The following is a 23,101-nucleotide window of genomic DNA, read 5'->3' on the forward strand; positions in this document are numbered from 1 at the left end:
TTAGTTGGTACTGGTTGGGTCTCTTTATTTTGCCAGTTGAATACAATATGTTCAGAATAATCTTTATGATCCCTCTGGTATTTTTTCCTTTTCTTAACTTTCTGTTCTCTTTCTACTCCTTCCAGATGAATTTTAAGTCTGTCTGATTCTATTTTATATTTCTCATTTTCTTTGTATGGCATAAGTTTCTCACGCACTAGGTTAATTTCATTGTCAAGATTATTTAATTTCTTCTTTTTCCTTAAAATGAGAAATTTAAGTAGATCTATACCAGCCGCATTAAAAAATTGATACCATTCCAGATGCCCTTTATTATCATCTGAATCAGGGGGGACATCCCATCGTAGAGATCTTGGCACCATTTGTTCTTTTACATATTTGTCTAGAAAAGAAATATCCCATAGTGTTTTTATCTCAGCTGTGGTAAGATTTTTCAGGTGCAGAAAATATATGCTAGAGAATGGCCAGAATTGACTATTTATAAAAGATATATAGATGATATTGTGTTGGTATGGAATGGTAATGAGGAATCCTTAATAAACTTCTTTGGGACCTTGAACAACAACAAACTAAATATTCACCTCACCTACTCATACAGTAAACAAGAGATACATTTTCTAGATTTAACACTCATGAACATTGACGGAAGGATTATAACCAAATCTTTCTTTAAGAATACGGATCGAAACAGTTATATCCCCACCAACAGTTGTCACCACCCTAACTGGTTGGCTAATATACCTAAAAGTCAATTCATGAGGATTAGGAGAAATTGTACAGATCTAGAGGTATACCATTCTCAGGCCAATATCTTGAAAAACCGATTCCTTGAAAAAGGATATGACGATAATACTCTGGTAAACACTCTTAACCATGTAGCTAATATTGATAGGAATGCAATGCTACAGAACAGCACCAGACCTATACAAGCTAAAGTTTGCCCATTCGTTACAACGTTTTCAATCCAGCATAGATCTATTAGCAGAATAATAAAAAAGAATTGGGATATTCTTAAGACTGATCCAATTTTGAGTAATATTCTGCCAGACAAACCAGAAATTGTGTTTAGGAGAGCGTTCTCTATGAGACACAGTCTGGCACCTAATGTCATTGACCCCCCTAAAAATGTAAAATTATTTGCCGACCTAACGGGTTTTCATCCATGTAACAGGTGCGTTATTTGTAAATGTGGTAACACCAGGAAACGCAGGGTAAATACATTTAATTCACATGTTACAGGTAAAACATATACTATAAGGCATTTCATTTCTTGTAATAGTAGGTACATAGTGTACTTACTACAATGCCCTTGTTTAAAACAATATGTGGGTCGCACCACCAGGAGATTACGTGATCGTTTACGTGAGCATGTATCCAATATTAAGAAAGGATACAAGGACCATGCTTTATCAAATCATTATAGGATCTATCACAATCAAGATCCCACCTCGCTTAAGTTTACGGCCATTGATATCATCTCTCCACACTGGAGAGGCATCAACAAAATGCGTGCAGTGTCACAAGCAGAAACTAAGTGGGTATATGAACTGGGTACTTTACACCCACTAGGACACAATATAGAAATTGATGTCAACTGCTTTATTGCAAACAATTGACCACTATTAAGCTACACATCTTTCGCCCTATTAGACTTTTTAATATCCCATGATTCCTGGTATTTCTATTTTTCCTTTGTTTCTTTTATACTATTTTATTTGATTTTCATTTTATTTTAATTTTTATCTTTTATTGATTTTACAGTGAGTTTTATCACGACTTTTAGGAATTGTATAACATATCCTGATATTGGTACATGTTTTATTATATATTATGTAACATCATGTATATATTTTTTACAACTATATAATAGGTTGTTCCTTTCTGCAGTATATTTCATTTTTAGTGCTTTATTCCGATTGGAGTTAGCACCACCTTGTGCCCTTTTGCCGTAATGCAGAGTATAATAATCCTGATTATCATTTGGCTATTAAATAGATTTTTTGGGTCTGATATTTTACCCTTCTATCACATTGAGTATTAGTCTGTAATCCTCATCTTTATTTGACCCCTAATGTAATTTTATTGGGTTCTGGTTGTACCACTTAATGTTGGTAACAACCGTTTTTATCAGGAACTGCATATGCCTGTTAAACCTATGGCAAAATGGCGTCTATGGAGTCGCGCACGCGCACTCCACAGACTCCGGCAAAATGGCGGCGCCGCACTGCGCATGCGCGAACGCCGCGATTTAGAATAAATCAGATGGACGTCTGTCATGCTCTGGTTGGTATCCCCTCTGATGATGTGCTTGGGCACGAAAGGCCTTAGGAGGAACCGACAGAGCATGACGTCATCTTCTGCCCGGAGCCACGAGACAGCCCCGCGGCCATTTTAACTCAGGGTTAGTACCATTGCTGCGTACTCTGCTTTCCTATATGTACTGTACACAGCCTTACTACCCTGCCTGTCATTTTGAGTTACATTTAATAAACTTACTATAAAATACTACACTATGGGCACCTGTTTCTTGGTTCCCATTGGGAGCTAAATCCATTTGCAGGGTCCCTGTAGTACTCACCTATCACCACCAGAGGGACGGAGCTGTTGGAGTCTGGCTGAAAATCACACCAACCTTAAGGGGACCTCCGGATCTCTGATATATCTTCCCAGGCTGACTGATCCTATATATTGGAATTCACCCTCTCCATCTACTCTAGGATTCCAGGAGTTATTCATTCATGCGCATTTTCCATGCGCGTCCGGTGAGTGCGCACTCTTTCCATTGCTTCCTGGTCTTCATCAGCTTGTTCTTGGGACTATATATTTATATGTAGTTGATAACTACGGACTTTTTACTATTTACACAAATTTCTCAGCGCTGCACTTTGTTATTATTATTATTCTAGTGTTCAGTTGTTTGCTGCCCTTCTGCTAGTTTCTGTGGAGAGAAACAGCAACACAGGAGTTCTACATCCAGCCGTCCAGTGACCATCCTACATAAGCAGCAACCAGATCAGTGACACCACACCTTCCAGTGACCGTCCTACGTACGCAGCAACCAGATCAGTGACACCACACCTTCCAGTGACCATCCTATGTAAGTAGCAAGCAGTTCAGTGACACCGCACCTTCCAGTGACCATTCTACATAAGCAGCAACCAGTTCAGTGACACCGCACCTTCCAGTGACCATTCTACATAAGCAGCAACCAGTTCAGTGACACCGCACCTTCCAGTGACCATCCTACGTAAGCAGCAACCAGATCAGTGACACCGCACCTTCCAGTGACCATCCTACGTAAGCAGCAACCAGATCAGTGACACCGCATCTTCCAGTGACCATCCTACGTAAGCAGCAACCAGATCAGTGACACCGCATCTTCCAGTGGCAGGTACCTAGAACCACATTCATCACCAGCAGCCAGAGACACAGGGACATCCATACTGACCACAATCAGTGGTTTCCACTGCAGCCCGCTGTGCATTCTTCACATCATCCTATCTGCTCCAGAGCCTGTTCACCCCCCTTTCCTGCACCACAGTATTATCTTCAATCATGATTGGTGGAGGGCGATTGTACAACCTTCACTCTGTGCCTTACATATGGACACAGCTAGGAGACACCTTTACCCTCCCCCACTTCCGCTGTACTTCTCACACGTGGACACTGCTAGCAGACACCTCTACCCTCCCCCACTTCCCCTCTACTTCTCACACGTGGACACTGCTAGCAGACACCTTTACCCTCCCCCACTTCCTCTCTACTTCTCACACGTGGACACTGCTAGCAGACACCTCTACCCCACTTCATCCAATGAGATCCCATTACTCCATCTTCTCTGCAGATTTGACCCAGTCATTATCATCCCCTATACTCCAACTGTTGAAGGGCCCCATCTATAGCCGGCAGAAGATGAACTCTCCTTGATCTCCATATACTGTATATCCATCGGTAACTCAGAGATGCCCCCACTTTCCATTAGCCAATCCCTGCTCCTCATCCCTCCACACCCGCCCCATATACAGTCCAGGCGTGGCAGTCCCGGGAGTGCAGCTGTAGCTGTGTGAAGCCTGAATGTCCCAGTAGGAGGAGTTCTGCCCGCAGTGTGAGCTGCACTCCTGGAGGACCCTGTTCCAGTCTATGCTGCACCACCCCCAGCTTCATGATTGGCCTTCCTCTGCCTCATTGTCTGATATCAATTGTCCGTGTATTGCTACATGTTGGGGATTTCTGCTACAAATCTGAACTAGGAATAGAGAAAGGTAGAAAGGATGGCGGTCTACTTCCTGCTCTCTGTGCTTTCCATCCCCCATCAACCAATCACAATGTGTCCACAATCACCATGGAAATGATCAGATCAATGAAACGTTTGTCATAGACAGACCATCATGTGCCGATCATATACACAGACATTTGTATCACGGAAAACATACAAGAAGAAACATGTATGAAGAAAGACACGGGAAAGTCCCAATATGTGCATTCACCAATCACTCCTTCATTCCCGGTATACACACAATTCCATTGCTTCCATGTGTACACCATCAGTCACTCTTCTAGAATTGGGACATTTTATTACCACCCACCTCTTCAGTGATCCCCCACCATGCAAGTATTGTCCTCACCTACAACTGTGGGCCTAATGAGTGCTTGGAACATTTGTCCACAAAGTATCAATAATAGACCTCCAAGTGTTTGTGAAATCTCCCACCACAAATGTACTCAGCCAATCACAGGGCAGGATAAAGAGAAAACAGGAGGCGCAACACCTAGCGCATTATCCAAGGTTTATTGTAAGGACTACAAAATAAAAACACTTCCAGACGAAGCATGTATCTAAAAAGCATTGATGGCCACAACGGCAGGTAAGGTGTCCTCACTGTCAGTGCGGTCAAATGCTGACGCGTTTCGGGGACAAATCCCTTTCCTCAGAGCTGATGACCAGCCTCTGATGCAGATGTGTAATGAATGGAAAGTGGGAGCCTTGCTGGTGATGCCTGAATCACAGGGCAGGACTCCATTTTTATTCTTCTCCTGCCATCAATGGCCGACACGGTCCCACACTTCATCCATGTCTTTGGGGACCTCTGATCTCCTTATGAACTGTTTCTTCCATGATGAAGATCAGCCATGGAGTATATCTGAGGTGTATATCAGGGTGTGTTTCTTCCTCACATGAGAGCTGGGATGTCCAGCAACATTCATCTAGAAGACATTTCCCACACTCAAGGCACTAATACACCTCCAGTGTTGTGTGGGACCCCTGATGTACAGGAAGACAGGACTTCAGTGAGGAACATTTCCCTCACTCAGGACAGGAAAGTGGCTTCTCCCCCATGTGAGATCTCTGATGTTTATAAAGATGGGATGTCTGTGAAAAACATTTCCCGCACTGAAGACAAAAATATGGTTTCTCCCCTGTGTGAGATCTCTGATGTGTGGAAAGATGGGACTTTTGTGAAAAACATTTCCCGCACTCATGACAGAAATACGGCTTCTCCCCCATGTGAGATCTCTGATGTGTGGAAAGATTGGACTTGTCTGAAAAACATTTCCCGCACTCAGGACAGGAATACGGCTTCTCACCCGTGTGAGATCTCTGATGCTTGTTAAGATTGGACTTATCTAAAAAACATTTCCCACACTCAGGACAGGAATACGGCTTCTTCCCCGTGTGAGATCTCTGATGTTTATAAAGATGGGACTTCACTGAAAAACATTTCCCACACTCAGGACAGGAATACGGCTTCTCCCCTGTGTGAGACCTCTGATGTGTGTAAAGACTGGACGTCTCTGAAAAACATTTCCCACACTCAGGACAGGAATATGGCTTCTCGCCTGTGTGAGACCTTTCATGTTTGACAAGATCTGTTTTTTGTGCAAAACATTTCCCGCACTCAGGACAGGAATAAGGCTTCTCCCCCATGTGAGATCTCTGATGCCTGGAAAGACTGAACTTCAATGAAAAACATTTCCCACACTCAGGACAGGAATACGGCTTCTCCCCTGTGTGCAAACTCTGATGTGTGTAAAGATGGGACTTCCGTGCAAAACGTTTCCCACACTCAGGACAAGAATACGGCTTCTCCCCTGTGTGACATCTCTGATGTTTGTAAAGACTGGACGTCTGTGAAAAACATCTCCCGCACTCAGGACAGGAATATGGCTTCTCCCCGGTGTGAGATCTCTGATGTGTGTAAAGATAGGACATGTCTGAGAAACATTTCCCACACTCTGGACAGGAATATGGCTTTTCTCCTGTGTGAGATCTCTGGTGTGTGTAAAGATGGGACTTGTCTGAGAAAAGTTTCCCACACTCAGGACAGGAATGTGGCTTCTCCCCCGTGTGAAATCTTTGATGTCTGTAAAGGCCAGAAATATGTGGAAAACATTTCCCACACTCTGGACAGGAATACGGCTTCTCCCCCGTGTGAGATCTCAGATGTTTGTAAAGACCGGACTTCTGTGAAAAACATCTCCCGCACTCAGGGCAAAAATATGGCTTATTCCCGGTGTGAGATCTCTGATGTGTGTCAAGGTTGCGCTTATGTGAAAAACATTTCCCGCACTCAGGACAGGAATACAACTTCTCTCCCGTGTGAGATCTGTAATGTGTGTCAAGATGTGACTTATGTGAAAAACATTTCCCACACTCAGGACAGGAATACGGCTTCTCCCCTGTGTGAGATCTGTGATGTGTGTTAAGATTGCCCTTATGTGAAAAACATTTCCCGCACTCAGGACAAGAATATGGTTTTTCCCCCGTGTGAGATCTTTTATGAATATTTAGATGGGATTTAAAATGGAAACCCTTCTCGCACTCAGTACAGGAGAAGCTCTTCCCTGTTGGAAGGCCGGCCCGGTCCCGCACAGTCTGAGGTTCCTCAGGATACGAGGAATCCGATGATCCATCTACACTGGGTGGTGCCGGATGGACATTGGAGGGAGCCGGGTTTTCTCCTGGACTATACTGTGTGATGTCCTCATCTTCTACTTTCCAGTCTGGAGACAAAGTGAGACAATCCTCGGAGGTTTTCCTCATCTCCCGGCCATGGACTAAAATACAAAGACAAAGAGGATTACTAGACAGGAGCCGATTGGTTCCCCCAAACCAGGACTCCGCCCACATCAGGCAGCTTGGTCTCTGAGGAGCTTACAATTCCACCCTCAAGGGAACTAGGAAATGGCTCCTCTGATCTCCTACCAGGTCATTTCTTTATTCATGGACCTTAGTCAGAGAGTGAGGAAACAACCAGAACTGTCTTTTATAGGAGGGACAGTGATGAGGGGATTATAGGACGAGGGTCCCCACCCCCTCTATCACTCATCGCCATCTTCCCAACACAAGAAGTACTGCACTTCCTTATTTAGTCCATGATTTAGTCATGAAGAACAGCGGGGCTGAGCCCCACCAGAGGTCAGAGAGTGAGGATGGGGGGAGAACAACCAAGATGAAGACTGGACTGATCCTGAAGACCACCATCATTGGGGTATTGACTCCTCCCTCATTACCACCATGTAAAAGTCTGTGCTCCAATCACATCATCCGATATAAAATGTCCAGCTGGGAGGAAATGGGTGTAATAAGAGAATCCATATTATGTGTATATATAGCAGTGGGGGGAGGGGGGAGAGAAGAAGTCAGGAGTATGTAATGTACAACATAGAGTATATAGTGCAGGGGTCAGGAGTATGTAATGTATAATATCAATTATATAGTGTAAAGGTCAGGCCTCATAATATTGGCATTCAGTAATCAATTTTAATCTAAATGTTTACTGGAGACAAGTTGCAGAGATCCCACACCGCTGCCTCCCATCTCCTGAGACTGCACTCAGTGACTTGGGTCTGAGACACTACAGACATATCCCTCCACCCGGCACAGCCAGCAGATAACAGAGAAGGTCCCCTGGAGGAGTCAGGCACAAGGCAGGAGACCCCAGTCACATGTCCTGGGTGCCTACATTATGCAATGCTTAGAGTAAAAATCAACATTTTGCTGCCATCTGATCCCCAGAACCTCCATAAATCCAGTCTAGATACATAAATTGTGTCTGCAGCACAGAGAAGGAAGATTATCCGAGAGAAATCCAGGAATACAGGACGGGGAACACAGCTCAGGAAAGTGACCAGGGGATTACAGGCTGATATCACCCAGTCCCCGCCCTACTCTGGACCAATCAGTGAGCAGTATGGGTGGAGGAATGGATTTAGTGTTCATGACCCACCTGTGCTGATCTCTGTAGGAGTGTCCTCCTCTATAAATGTCCCCGTTATTCCATCCTCCTCCATAGACTGCTGATCATCCCTCACATACGCCTCTTCTTCTTCTGCTTTCACCTCAAATTCTATATCGATTGGATCTCCACTCTAAATCAAGGAAATGAGAGAAAATATCATCTGTAAAATGTAAGATTTATGATTGTGACATCACACACAAAATCCACACATTGTCTCCCTTCACAGAAGCAGATCACATGTGATATGTGGGTACATTTCCCCTAAATACCGCATGCCATCCTGAAACTGTCCATTTCCTATCCCGTGTTGCGGTATTGACCACAAACACTGAACACGCTCAGTAAATACCGCATGAACAGGCGTTACATTCACAGAAGGAAATAAAGAATGAAATGCATGCGGTCATTAATTAGTGGTGGAGACATGCGGCATTCAGGAAATGTGTACTGCTTGGTAAAGAGTGGGCGGCCGCTGGCATCCTTAACCACTTCCTGTCCGGACACTTTCACCCCCTTCCAGTCCGGACACTTTCACCCCCTTCCAGTCCGGACACTTTCCCCCCCTTCCAGTCCGGACACTTTCCCCCCCTTCCAGTCCGGACACTTTCCCCCCCTTCCAGTCCGGACACTTTCACCCCCTTCCAGTCCGGACACTTTCACCCCCTTCCAGTCCGGACACTTTCCCCCCCTTCCAGTCCGGACACTTTCCCCCCCTTCCAGTCCGGACACTTTCCCCCCCTTCCAGTCCGGACACTTTCCCCCCCTTCCAGTCCGGACACTTTCCCCCCCTTCCAGTCCGGACACTTTCACCCCCTTCCAGTCCGGACACTTTCACCCCCTTCCAGTCCGGACAATTTCACCCCCTTCCAGTCCGGACACTTTCCCCCCCTTCCAGTCCGGACAATTTCACCCCCTTCCAGTCCGGACACTTTCACCCCCTTCCAGTCCGGACACTTTCACCCCCTTCCAGTCCGGACACTTTCACCCCCTTCCAGTCCGGACACTTTCACCCCCTTCCTGCCCCGGACACTTTCACCCCCTTCCTGCCCCGGACACTTTCACCCCCTTCCTGCCCCGGACAATTTTCAGCTTTCAGCGCTATCACACTTTGAATGACAATTGCGCGGTCATGCAACACTGTACCCATATGAATTTTTTACCATTTTTTTAGACAGATAAAGTTTTATTTTGGTGATATTTATTCACCGCTGGGATTTTTATTTTTTTTGCAATGTAAATGAAAAAGTCCAAAAATTTTGAAAAAAAAGTGTTTTTCTTATAAAATTTTGCAAATAAATAATATTTCATCATAAATCTTGGCCAAAATGTATCTTTTTAGAAAAAAAAAAATAAGCCAAATTAGTTTATAACCAAAAATTATAATTTGTAAACAATTTTTTTTTTTATTTTTTTTTTATTTTTTTATATTATTTATTTATTTTACATACTGTCACCCTAGCAGTACAGTGTCACCATGGTGACACTGTACTACTTGTGGGAGGTGATGAAGATTTTTTTTTTTCTTTTTTTACATTGATTGCTTTTTACACCCATATAGGATGTAAAAGCAATCATTTCTCTTTCTCTCTGTCTGCATTCTTGCAGCCATTGAGAAATACTGTGTGAGTAATGATTGGTCACAGCTTGTCACATGGTACAAGGCTGTTGTGAATAGCCCTGTACCATGTGACCTCTGTGATCATTCACAGATTTCACACGTAGTAAGCAATGAAGTCACAAATGTCATCTTGCTTACTACTCTGGATGTGATCACTGATTGGCCAATCAGTGATCAGATGAACGAGACCTCGTACAGAGGTCCCATCCAACGACCGGTGTTTCACTGTGTCCGGAGGACACAGCAGGCACCGGATCGTGGTGCTGCACGCTCCCAGGGAGTGCGCACAAGCAGGGGGTGGGGAGACCATTTATAAACAGCCACCCTACCCTGCAGTGCCACCGTCTGGCCGTTTATATACAACAGCCGGACGGGAGGTGGTTAACAACCAGTAAACAACATGGTTGTTAGGGAGTGAGCGGGTGCCGCGTCCTAACCAACCGATAAATCTGAAAAAAAGAATTATCGGCAATGAAAAATTAAGAAAATGGCGTGGGGTCCCCCCCTCGGGTCTGGTATGAATTTTGAGGGGGACCCCTTGCCAAAATGAAAGAAATACATACCAGACCCCTATCTGAGCATGCAGCCTGGCAGGTCAGTAAACGGGGGATGAGCAAGCGACCCCCCCCTCCTTAAACATACCAGGCCACATGCCCTTAACATAGAGTGCATGCTCTGGGGCGGGGGGGCTTTGCTCCCCCAGAGCACCTTGTCCATGTTGATGGGGACAAGGGACTCTTCCACACAACCCAGGCTAGTGGCTGTGGGGGTTTGCGGGAAGAGGACTTACAAAATTTAACAAGGAGGCCCTCAGATCCTTCACCCCATGTGAATGAGTATGGGGTACGTGGTACCCCTAATTATTCACCCCAACAAAGTATTCTGTTATATAGACAGCAGGCAGGTGTAGATCCATCATCAATCACGATGCTCGCTGTCACCGCTGACTCAGAAAGAAAAGCTCCGCTCCCAATGAAGACTCCCCTCTGTCTGACAGCTCTGCTGCCTCCTGCCACTAAATATACTAAGGGACGGTGCCACTCGGTGACGTCATTGACCGGGGCATGTTGTATTGGTGATGTCACAAGAGGGCAAGGCTACCCAGTGATGTCACAGGGTAGTAGCAGTCCTTCGTGTTTTCAGAAGTGGGAGGCGGCGGAGCTGTCAGATGACAGGAGTGGAGCTTTGTTTTTCTTCCAGTCAGCGATGACAGCGAGTATTGTGATTGGATCATCGATGGATCTACATCAGGGGGATATTGTTCTTTATTTTTGTTTTGTCAAAACTTTCTTACAGTTTTTTTTTACTCTTTTTTGGTAAATGAATAGGGGTACTATGTACTCTATACTCATTCACATTGTGGGGGGGCTGGCATCTGGGGGCCTCCATGTTAAAAGGAGGCTTCCAGATTTCAATAAGTCCCCCACCCACAGCCCCCCACAACCACTGGCCAGGGATGTGGGTAAGGGACCCTTTTCCCCATCGCCATGGGGACAAGGTGCTTTTGGGGTGGCAGAGCGCCGCTGCCCTGAAGCACCCACCTCATGTTGAGAGTATGTGGTCTGATATGGTTCAGGAGGAAGGTGGGCACTCACTAAGGGGCTGGTATTGATTTTGGAGAGAAACCCACGCCATTTTTTTTTATTGTTTTGGCATTGGGGGATTCCCTCAAAATCCATACCAGACCTGTCACAGCTGTCAGCGGGGAACTTGGCGGCCGTCCGCTCTTTGTTTACTGGTTGTTGGGGACACTGGCGGCTGCCCTCTCCTTAACAACAAGCTATTTACAAGTGTTGCTATGGACACCAGTGGTAAATTCCCCGCAGGCTTCACTACTAAAAAACAGCATGCAGCATCTTACTACATACTGGGATACGGGAAGATACCGCTTTGTGATTGGAGCCCATAGTCTCTACAAGTCCATGTTCTAGATTCTCCATCCCACCAACCTTGTAATAGTGAGGGATGGTGTGACCTTCCTGTGTGGAATCCTGGGAATACAGAGGACGGGGACATCTCTCTGGTGGGTTCCTGGTATTAGGTGGCTCCATCATATCCTTGTGTCCTTCTGAAAACTCCTCCATCACTCCATACTCCTCATCCTCCTCTTTATACTCTTCTTTAACATCAATATTATCATCCCCGAGGATTCCACTCTGAAAGATATAATAAAACATTCATTGTAACAAACATGCTGTGTATAAATCACAACTACCAATAATTGTCATCATCTACCTGATGATGGTGAGGGATGGTGTGACCTTCCTGTGTGGAATCCCGGGAATACAGAGGACGGGGACATCTCTCTGGTGGGTTCCCATGACTGGATCCATCTGTAGGAAACACACACACTGACTGAATCCATTGTTTCTATGTGTTTATCAGATGATGGGGGATCTAGGTGGATCCTCCGTACTGCTCTCTCCTTTACAATAAAGTCTCCTCTTACCCGGTGATGTGAGGGGCGGCTGATTGTCCATCATGACGTCCTTGTAGAGATCCTTGTGTCCTTCTAAATACTCCCACTCCTCCATGGAGAAATAGACAGTGACACCCTGACACCTTATAGGAACCTGACACACACAATGATACAGTCACCATCCAGACACATCCCTTGTCTGTTACTGGAGAATGTCCCAGAATTCCCGGCACCGCTCACCTCTCCTGTCAGCAGCTCAGTGATCTCTCTGGTGACTTCTAGAATCTTCTTCTTCTTTCTCTCTTCTATCAGGGAGGGAGGTGGAGGCAATGTGATGTCATATGATCTCCAGACTTCACAGGAGGAAAACTCTACATCTGAACACAAATAGTCACATCAAATGATATTCCCAGAATCCTCCTCACCTCTCCATTCAGGTCTCCATTTTATTAAAGCCCCACTTCAGGCTGAGGTATAATTTCCCCCCACAGGACCCCCACACTACGCAGGGTATAGGCTTGTTGCAGCATTCTGATGTCATTACATACAACGCAGGACCAACAGTCCCACTTTACATGTGAGGATACCAAGGGGCCCCACATCCTAAGAGCATCAGAAAAATATCAGATGGAGGGACATTGGGAGGAGGAGCTGTGAGGTCAGTGTGATGTCATAGGATTCTCTGACTCTGGATGGAGGGACATTGGGGGGAGGAGCTGTGAGGTCAGTGTGAGGTCATAGGATTCTCTGACTCTGGATGGAGGGACATTGGGGGGAGGAGCTGTGAGGTCAGTGTGACGTCATAGGATTCTCTGACTCTGGATGGAGGGACATTGGGAGGAGGAGCTGTGAGGTCAGTGTGATGTCATAGGATTCTCTGACTCTGGATAGAGGGACATTGGGAGGAGGAGCTGTGAGGTCAGTGTGATGTCATAGGATTCTCTGACTCTGGATGGAGGGACATTGGGGGGAGGAGCTGTGAGGTCAGTGTGATGTCATAAGACATATAGACTCTGGATGGAGGGACATTTGGATGGGGAGATTTGAGGGGTCCTCTATATGAGGCTCCCCTATAAACCAAATCCTTGCTCCTGGGTGCGTCCTACCTCTCCTAAACTGAAGAGTGACCTTTGACCTTTACCATCCAGAAATCTGTCCGGAATCTGTGGAAGTAAGCTGTCATGTGATCAGGTGACGTGCGGAGGAACGGAGTGTAAATAGCAGACAATTGTCTCCAGAGCCCCTAATGGTGGGGATGGATTTGGCGGCGTGCTGGTGCCAAGTTTCCTCCCCCCAGGGTCACTGCAGGTGTGGAGAAAAGCTGTGTAAGAGGATATGGAGGAGAGATGAAGAGGAGATCCAGGAATCAGGAGAAAGGTCAGGGCAAGCAACAGACGAGCGCATCCAAGAGACCAAGCCGGGGTCACTACACAGAAAATCAATCCAAGGAAACAACAGGCAGGACGAGGAATAGCAAGAAGGAGCTGAGAGACAAATGAGAATATTGCTCAGCCAATGGGAGATGATCTCAGCATGACTTCCATCATGAAGGAGATGAGGGGGAGGGGAGGAAGTCACTGAAGGTGACCATAGATCCATGGAAATTCAGCTGGTTCAGCAGGGATCGCTCACATTTCCATCCATGTGTGGCCACTGCCGGATAAAAGCCACTCCCCCAGAGGCTGCAGCCAATAGCTTCAGTGCTGATCTGTGTACTCTGAGAGCGGAGGAGTCCCCCCATTGTCAGAATACAAGAGTGCAGCGGGGAGGATTCCCCCATCCACCTCCAATGTGTGGATGGGGGAATAACTTCAGTTTTTATGGTCATCCCGCTGGCTGAACGATAAAACTGAACCATGTAGGCCAGCTTTGGGGGCAAATATATTATCATCAACTCCTCCCCCTAAAGGGGTTCATCTACGTATTACCTCTTCTGCCGCCAGATCCAGGAATGTCGACTCTCTGCTTCCTCCTGATTCACCTCTCACCCAGAACATCCTTAGTGTACTTGACATCACTTCCTGTCTGTACCTGACATTACTTCCTGTATTCCATAGAGACTTCCTGTCTGGGTAGAAGTGAGATCCCCACCTTGTGGAGTTCAGAGGAACTGCAGCCCCGAGAAGCGTCTGGTAGTGTGACCCCGGCCTTGTGCTGGGTGTGTATGGACTGTAGATCCTTATAGAGGGGTCACCTCCACTCCCACCAAGGGGGACAGAAATATATGACTCCTCGGGGGAGGGGTTTTGGCCCCTTTGATTTTGCTGTAACATTGATGGCAGATTTAGTCCTGTAGAACATCTGGTATATGGATACAAAGCCCCCCAGCTGGGAGTAAAGGGTGGAAATGGCTGGTGACCCCCAGATTTGGGCAATGATGTCATCACTATAAATGGATAAAACCCGCGCTATGTGTAACAACTCCAAACCTACAAAAACCTTCTAGCGGACTGCTGCTGTAACAAAGGGAAGGATTCCCTGTCATCTAGAAGAGCATTATGTGTCACAGCGCTGTCCTATTGTGTGTGCACAGAAATCATCACAAATACACTACAAATATGTGGAGACATTCAGAGATAAAGAGCTCGGGGCTCCAAATCCTATTCTCTGCACATCCACTGCTTCCACTTTACACCCACTTCATTGGTCTTATGGGGTTTATCAATAAATGAAGGAAACTGAACCGTGTGCAAATCCATCCACAACATAAAGTGCTTTGTGCTCAAGATGCTGCTCCCTGCAGATCCACTGCTTCCACTTTACACCCACTTCATTCATCTCATCAGATTTGCTGCTATAGGAAATCATTTATAATGATGTCCCATCTCGCTGTTTGTAAAAACAATTCTGCAGCTAATTGGCCACTAGGATTACTTTTACATGAAAGCCGCCCACCAGCTAATAAACCAGCACTAGAATGATGCCTGTAGCTGCAAGCATCCTCCCGGTATAACCACTCCAAGTCCAGCGACGTTCCAGTACATTGCTGGTCCATGTTGGACATATATGTACCAGCAGAGAACACGGACATACGATGAATCGGGTCTGCGGACCAATATGACTGCAATTCATTCTTTTCTGTAATGTCCATGTTGGGGGTTCGGCCCAAAAATGTTTTAATTTCATAAACGGTGATAGAGTTCCATGTGAATTGTGTGACAAGAGCTGAATTTGGGGGGCGGCCATGTATTGTGGTGTATAAATTGCCTTGGCCCACAATTGGTACAAATCTTCTGTGAAGAACAGTGGAGGGGCTGAACACTAGTGCTGGCAGTGACCGGGCCGATCCGGCTAACACTGAGTATTGGGGACACTATACAAAGCCGGCACTAGTATAGTTCTGTTCATGATCAATATATTGATCCGTACAAACACTATACTAGTAATGGCGGTGATCAGCGACCTATAGCGTGAGTGCGACAGTGTGCGGCCAATCTAACGCCAGCTGACCCTGGCTGGGAGGGGCTTACTGACCCTGACACTATGTGATGTCACTATTGGCAGGAATACAGAGATCAGTGAAACATTCTATATACTGACACTGTACTAATGGCACTGGCTGGGTGACGGGGCCATCAAAGGGTTAAATGTGCTAACCTAACATGTGTGTACAATGTAGTGGTGCTTTTACTCGGTGCCGTGTTCTCTCTTCTCTCCCTGGACCGACCGGGGGGGCAGTGGGGGGTGCAGGCGCATTGACACCCCAAAACAGGAAGCAATGCAGATTACGCCACTTTGCCAAGAGCTGCTGCTCGCCCACAAAATGCAGGTAAGTGGTCGGCAAGTAGTTAAGAAAGTAAATAAAAAACTTTTTTTTTTTAAATTCTCATTATGGTATTTAACTTTTTTTTTAAAATACTTTTATCAGAATAGTAGGATGTTACCATGGTAACCATTGTACTACTGTGGGGGGAGGGGGGTGATCAGGGATTTTGTTTCCATACTTTTCTTTGCAGGAGAAAGCTTGCTGTCAGAACCGAACTCATTCATCAACTGTCATCAGTGAGTTAGCTTTTTGACAGCTCAAGATAGTGATCTGTGATTGGCTGGTCACATGGTACAGGGTGCTGTGATTGGCCCCATATATTATGTGACAGCTGTGGGCCAATCACAGCTCACTAGGAGGAGAAGCAGAGCTGTTATGAATGAGATTGATTCATAATAACTGCTTACATTGGATCACCTAGAGATCACATGATCACCGGGTCACAATCACTGGGATCTTCATTCCGCTGTATCCACCAGACACAGCAGTCGGGGGAGGGGAGTGCTGTGTTCCAGCTCGGGTGTGTGGTGTTCCTCCTGTGTTAGTACAGCCAGAGTGACGTACAAGTACATTGCTTTGCCTGTAGCTGCCGCCTGGCCACAGTACATTGCGGGTGGGAAGCGGGTAATCTAGGACTAAGGATTCCAAGCTCACTCCTTGGGCCATGATATCATCCAGGCAAGAAATGTAAGTTCTGTGTTCCAATTATGAGGTGACAACAGCATAGAGTGCTTTCAGGATAATGGACAAAGGTAGACAAGCATTGCATGCTGTTGTTGTGTGAAGCAAGTCTGTCTCCTTTTTTATTACAGATAATACATTTTGTTTGGCTTTTTCTACATTGTTCCCCAATCCTGACATTCGTGGCCTCCTGGGCTGGATGTGCTGCTGGATCCAGACCCTGGAGCAAGTCCTGGAGGTGGAACCAGACGAGGACCAGCCCAGCCTTGGAGCCTATTTCAGGCAGCAATTTTAGTTTAGTTACAATTTTTTATGATGTTTTATAGTTTTCTATTGATTGTTGGTAATAAATGTTCTATTTCTCTTGGACAGTGCCCTGTGTTGTGGCCTTCTTCAGCCTTTGCAGGTCGGCAATCTTCTTCATTGCAGTTGGAGCTGATCTGCATGTCCCTAAAGCATTGCAGGACTCTGCTAGCTCCAGCTGCACTGGACAATCTTGCTTACCTGGAATGTCTGGTAATGTCCAAACGAAGTCTTTTCTGGCAAGTCCAGCTTTAGGACTGTAGCAGATAGGATTGCATGTTTCCGAGAGGTAAACCAGCTCCTTCAATCCTAAGCTGGGATACATAAAGATTGAAGTTGTCTGCTTGCTGTCTGCAGCTACTCCCAATCTTGGTTTGCTTCCTCTTGTGAAATGCTGCAACAGTTTACACAGAACACTCCATTCACGTTACATTGTTCACGTTTGGAGTAGCTCTTCATTCCATCCAGGGACTTCTACATAGCTTGGTGGGGTGTAGTTGTGCAGACTGCCAAAAGGGGGTGCAGCCAAGTAGACAATGTGTGGGGGGATCTTGTGCCCCAACTCTGTCAAGATGTCTCCCATCACCTCATCTCTAGTTGGGATTGGCATTACACAGAAGTCACATGACTTGAAAGCTGCTCTTGGAAGGACTATCAGTTATGGATGAGACCAGTTACATGCAATGTCCCCCAGAAAAGAAGGGGCCCTAATGGGAAAATTGTCTATCTGCTCCACACATACCACTTGGATCCAACTTGTTGCTCATTCACATGTCAGTGTTTTGACAACAAGAGGTGGGGAGGGAATGAAGTGAGGAACAAGTGTCCACTGGGCACATAAATTCCATAGGCACACACGTCTAGAATCAGGCAGCTAAAGATCCTATGCTCCCCAACCAATCTCGGGGCAAGATGTTACACGGGGTGTAAAGCAAACTTAGTCTGGGTCCAGTTAGTCCTGCATAATGATAGTCCAAACAACAGAAGGCCTTCTTCTTATTCTCCCAACTTTTCTGTGTCTCTAGCATTCCTTGGCAGGCTTACTGTGTGTAAGTTGTGTCCTGGTGTCACGCCTGGTGTCCTGGATATTACACACTTCTTGTATAGTGTGTGTCAATGAAGTAGCACAGGGAACATATTTGGACAGCAGTGTCAGTCTCTGGGGAGGTGAGTGTTCCATGCAGGAGTCTTGGCCAAAATCAGCACCCCAAAAAGACAAAAGCTAGCCGACACTTAGAAAACAAGCTGCAATATTGTGTGTTCCCATATTGGGGAACGTTAGCCTTGCCCACAGAGTCCACTGAGAATTCTAAGCTCCCTTGGGGCAGCCAAATGGTTAGCAGATAATGGCCAACCGCTACATGTGCCAGAGAACTTGTGTGATGGGGAACAGCTAAAACTATTTGCAGGACAGACCACCAGGTGAAAGCAGCAGAAAGGCCAAAGAGTCTAACCATTGCTGACCATGAGTTCTCACAGCCGTTCTGAGCAGAGAGTGATGACTGTCAGTCACCGCTCTCTGCCCTGCCCCCCCCCCCCCCCACACTCACTGGGCTGTGGAGGGGGAGGGAGCGGCTGGTCCAGACTCTGATGTCGGGATCTTTCCCCAGCCTGGACCAGCTGAGTGACATCAGCTGACAGCGGGCTTCACCTGAAAATGGGTCACAGGAGATCAGAATGAACTGCACTCCTCTGATCCACAGGAGAAGTACAGACAAAAGAGCTTTGCCTGATCTTCTCCTTCAAAGAATATGTTCCTCCAACATGTCCTATTCCTGATCTGTGCCGGCTGTCCCATGTCCTGGTATGAAGATGTCTCCTCTTCTCTCTGTATTGCTTCCTTTGTGTGAGATCCCCGGTGATCCTGCCAGTCCCTCTGATTTCCTATTAAAACTGACCACACTAGGCATGAGAGCTCAGTGTGGTCAGTGCTCTAGCTGTGCTGGGAGCTCAGTCTGCTCTCCTCCAATCATCAGACTTGTCCTGAGATCCCTCCTCCCCAGTTCTCTATGCAGCTGAGAAGAGGTCATGTGATCACTTATAAGAAAAGGAGGAAATAATTTATAATATATATACACACACACGTTTTGCTTTTGTTTCTCTGTTTAACTGAATGTGTTGTTTTACAAGGACTTCATCCACTTTCCCTGATCTCCTTCAGTGTGTCCAGGACTCAGAGTGCGGGAGTATGACCTCAGAGTGCGGGAGTGTGACCTCAGAGTGCGGGAGTGTGACCTCAGAGTGCGGGGGTGTGACCTCAGGGTGCGGGAGTGTAACCTCAGAGTGCGGGAGTGTGACCTCAGGGTGCGGGAGTGTGACCTCAGGGTGCGGGAGTGTGACCTCAGGGATTAGTATGGAGCCGTGTCTGATGAAGGAAACCAAGGGCTCTATTTATAGAACATTCATTGGACCAATGAGACAATCATTCCTCCAGCTGTGACAACATCTGGCCATATGTTAAGTAACACAGTGATTTCCTATGATCGCCAGCTCCATCTAGTGGCCACAATGAGGTGATTTTTCTGAAATATCTCCATCAGTAAAACTAGCCAATATGATATTATGGCCACTAGATGGAGCCAATGATCATAAGAAATAAAATACGGCCAAAACTCCTCCCAGCTGGAGAATGGGGGTCACATCCGTTCAACATTGTTCTCCATAGACCTCCAAGTGTTTGTGAAACCTCCCGCCACAAAATGTACTCAGCCAATCACAGGTCAGAACTCCATTTTTATTCTTCTCCTGCCATCAATGACCAACCCGGTCCCACACTTCATCCATGTCTTTGGGGGCCTCTGATCTCCTTATGAACGGTTTCTTCCATGATGAAGATCAGCCATGGAGTATATCTGAGGTGTATATCAGGGTGTGCTTCTTCCCCACATGAGAGCTGGGATGTCCAGCAACATTCATCTAGAAGACATTTCCCGCACTCAAGGCACTAATACACCTCCAGGGTTGTGTGGGACCCCTGATGTACAGGAAGACAGGACTTCAGTGAGGAAGATTCCCCTCACTCAGGACAGGAAAGTGGCTTCTCCCCTGCGTGAGATCTCTGATGTCTGGAAAGATGGGACTTCTGTGAATAACATTTTCTGCACTCAGGGCAGGAATATGGCTTCTCCCCCGCGTGAGATCTCTGATGACTGGAAAGATTTGACATATGTGCAAAACATTTCCCGCACTCAGGACAGGAAAATGGCTTCTCCCCTGTGTGAGTTCTCTGATGTGTGTAAAGACTGGACTTCTCTGAAAAACATTTCCTGCACTCGGAACAGGAATAAGGCTTCTCCCCCGTGTGAGTTCTCTGATGTGTGTAAAGACTGGACTTCTGTGAAAAACATTTCCCGCACTCGGGACATAAATATGGCTTCTCCTTTGTGTGCGATCTCTGATGTGTGGAAAGATGATACTTATGTGAAAAACATTTCCCACACTCAGGACAGGAATACGGCTTCTCCCCTGTGTGAGATCTCTGATGTGTGTGAAGACTAGACTTGTCTGAAAAACATTTTCTGCACTCAGGACACGAATACGGTTTCTCCCCCGTGTGAGATCTCTGATGTGTGGAAAGATGGGACTTCACTAAAAAACATTTCCCACACTCAGAACAGGAATACGGCTTTTCCCCTGTGTGAGATCTCTGATGTGTGTACAGATTGGACTTCTGTGAAAAACATTTCCCACACTCAGGACAGGAATATGGCTTCTCCCCCGTGTGAGTTCTCTGATGTGTATGAAGACTAGACTTGTCTGAAAACCCTTTCCCACATTCAGAACAGGAATACGGCTTCTCCCCCGTGTAAGATCTCTGATGTGTGTAAAGATTGGACTTCTGTGAAAAACATTTCCCGCACTCAGGACAGGAATATGGCTTCTCCCCCGTATGAGATCTTTTATGCTGATTAAGACGGAATTTAGAACAGAAGCTCTTCCGCCACTCAGTACAGGAGAAGCTCTTCCCTGTTGGAAGGCCGGCCCGGTCCCGCACAGTCTGAGGTTCCTCAGGATACGAGGAATCCGATGGTCCATCTACACTGGGTGGTGCCGGATGGACATTGGAGGGAGCCGGGTTTTCTCCTGGACTATACTGTGTGATATCCTCATCTTCTACTTTCCAGTCTGGAGACAAAGTGAGACAATCCTCGGAGGTTTTCCTCATCTCCCGGCCATGGACTAAAATACAAAGACAAAGAGGATTACTAGACAGAAGCTGATTGGTTCCCCCAAACCAGGACTCCGCCCACATCAGGCAGCTTGGTCTCTGAGGAGCTTACAATTCCACCCTCAAGGAAACTAGGAAATGGCTCCTCTGATCTCCTACCAGGTCATTTCTTTATTCATGGACCTTAGTCAGAGAGTGAGGAAACAAGCAGAACTGTCTTTTATAAGAGGGACAGTGATGAGGGGATTATAGGACGAGGGTCCCCACCCCCTCTATCACTCATCGCCATCTTCCCAACACAAGAAGTACTGCACTTCCTTATTTAGGTCAGAGAGTGGGGATGGGGGGAGAACAACCAAGATGAAGACTGGACTGATCCTGAAGACCACCATCATTGGGGTATTGACTCCTCCCTCATTATCACTTTCTGTTTAAGGGTCCAAAGTTGGAGGATGTTATCACATTATTATCACCATGTAAAGTCTGTGCTCCAATCACATCATCCGATATAAAATTTCCAGCTGGGAGGAAATGGGTGTAACAAAAGAGAATCCACATTATGTGTGTATATATAGCAGTGGGGGAGGGGGGAGAGCAGAAGTCAGGACTGTGTAATGCACAACACAGAGTATATAGTGCAGGGGTCAGGAGTATGTAATGTACAACATAGAGTATATAGTGCAGGGGTCAGGAGTATGGAATGTACAACATAGAGTATATAGTGCAGGGGTCAGGAGTATGTAATGTACAACATAGTGTATATAGTGCAGGGGTCAGGACTATGTAATGTACAACATAGAGTATATAGTGCAGGGGTCAGGAGTATGTAATGTACAACATAGAGTATATAGTGCAGGGGTCAGGAGTATGGAATGTACAACAGAGTATATAGTGCAGGGGTCAGGAGTATGGAATGTACAACATGGAGTATATAGTGCAGGGGTCAGGAGTATGTAATGTACAACATAAAGTATATAGTGCAGGGGTCAGGAGTGTGTAATGTACAGCATAGAGTATATAGTGCAGGGGTCAGGAGTATGTAATGTACAACATAAAGTATATAGTGCAGGGGTCAGGAGTGTGTAATGTACAGCATAGAGTATATAGTGCAGGGGTGTGCCTGTAGAAGCTTTCCCCACACACCTCCTTCTAGTGCCTGTGTCCTATGTCACTACACCCCCTTCTCATCCTGTCACGGCCCTTTGAAGCCGGGCCACACAGGATGAGAAGTGTTTCTTCTCACACCCAGCCTTGGTCATTTTACCCCCAACTGGTGCAGCCCGGCAGGAGGAAGATGACCCCCTGCGGCGAGATTCACACCTCCCCTAGCCTAATGGCCTGGAGAGGGGGGATCTCCCACCGGGAGGTCCCAGGACAGGGCCTCTGGCTTGCCGCCGCATCCCCCCCCCGGCAGGTGCGGGCACATGGTTTCCCTCGCCTGCACCCACTGGAGACAAAGGCCACACTCTTGAGAGTGTGGCCTGTGTCAAGGGGGCATGCCTCGTTGCCCAGGCAATGAGGCACACCGCCTGACGTTGCCAGGACAACCAGGAGCATACTGCAAAGTCTTAAGAATGCTGATGACTTCTGGTTCTGGCACCGCATGAGGTAGGGATGGCTCCCTGCGGCTCCGGTCTTACAAGCTTAAAAATACTGACTCCTGCACTGGAGCACAGAGATAAAAGGCATGGGAGTGCCCCTGGAACACACCCTACCTGATCCATCATGGATCGTTACATGAGACCGGCGACACCCGGTCCCGGTCCTGCTCCTCGAGCCCTGCAGCATCCAAGATGGCCACCGATCACACTGCTGGCAGCAGCATTAAACCTACAAATAAATCCATCCACAACAGCAGGAGCTCCATCCACAATGACAGCAGCTCCACTGCTAGGATGGATAACAT

General features: G+C 46.6%; 1 protein-coding gene across 1 annotated transcript; it reads right to left on the reverse strand.

Annotated features, from left to right (window-relative positions):
* Positions 1-4,770: 4,770 nt before the first annotated feature.
* LOC149460688 (uncharacterized) lies at positions 4,771-22,800 on the reverse strand. The gene is made up of 3 exons (XM_089679369.1): positions 22,644-22,800; positions 20,047-21,206; positions 4,771-7,123 (listed from the first exon to the last, which is right to left on the reverse strand). Exons 1-3 carry the CDS (start codon positions 22,798-22,800, stop codon positions 5,306-5,308), a joined length of 3,135 nt encoding a protein of 1,044 aa, XP_089535495.1. The 3' UTR covers positions 4,771-5,305.
* Positions 22,801-23,101: the final 301 nt, after the last annotated feature.

The sequence above is a fragment of the Staurois parvus genome, unplaced genomic scaffold, assembly GCF_062004578.1.
Source record: "Staurois parvus isolate SC_StPar_1 unplaced genomic scaffold, SC_StPar_1.0 ptg000222l, whole genome shotgun sequence".
Taxonomy (NCBI): Eukaryota; Metazoa; Chordata; class Amphibia; order Anura; family Ranidae; genus Staurois; species Staurois parvus.

Bases quoted from the DNA above. Each gene is read 5' to 3' on its own strand.
- LOC149460688 (XM_089679369.1), bottom strand. From the start codon at position 22,800: ATGCGGTGCCAGAACCAGAAGTCATCAGCATTCTTAAGACTTTGCAGT. The intron at 21,207-22,643 runs GTGGGTGCAGGC...TTTGTATTTTAG, and splicing joins GAGTGTGGCCTTTGTCTCCA to TCCATGGCCGGGAGATGAGG. The intron at 7,124-20,046 runs TGAGGGGAATCT...TGCCTGATGTGG, and splicing joins AGCCACTTTCCTGTCCTGAG to GCGGAGTCCTGGTTTGGGGG.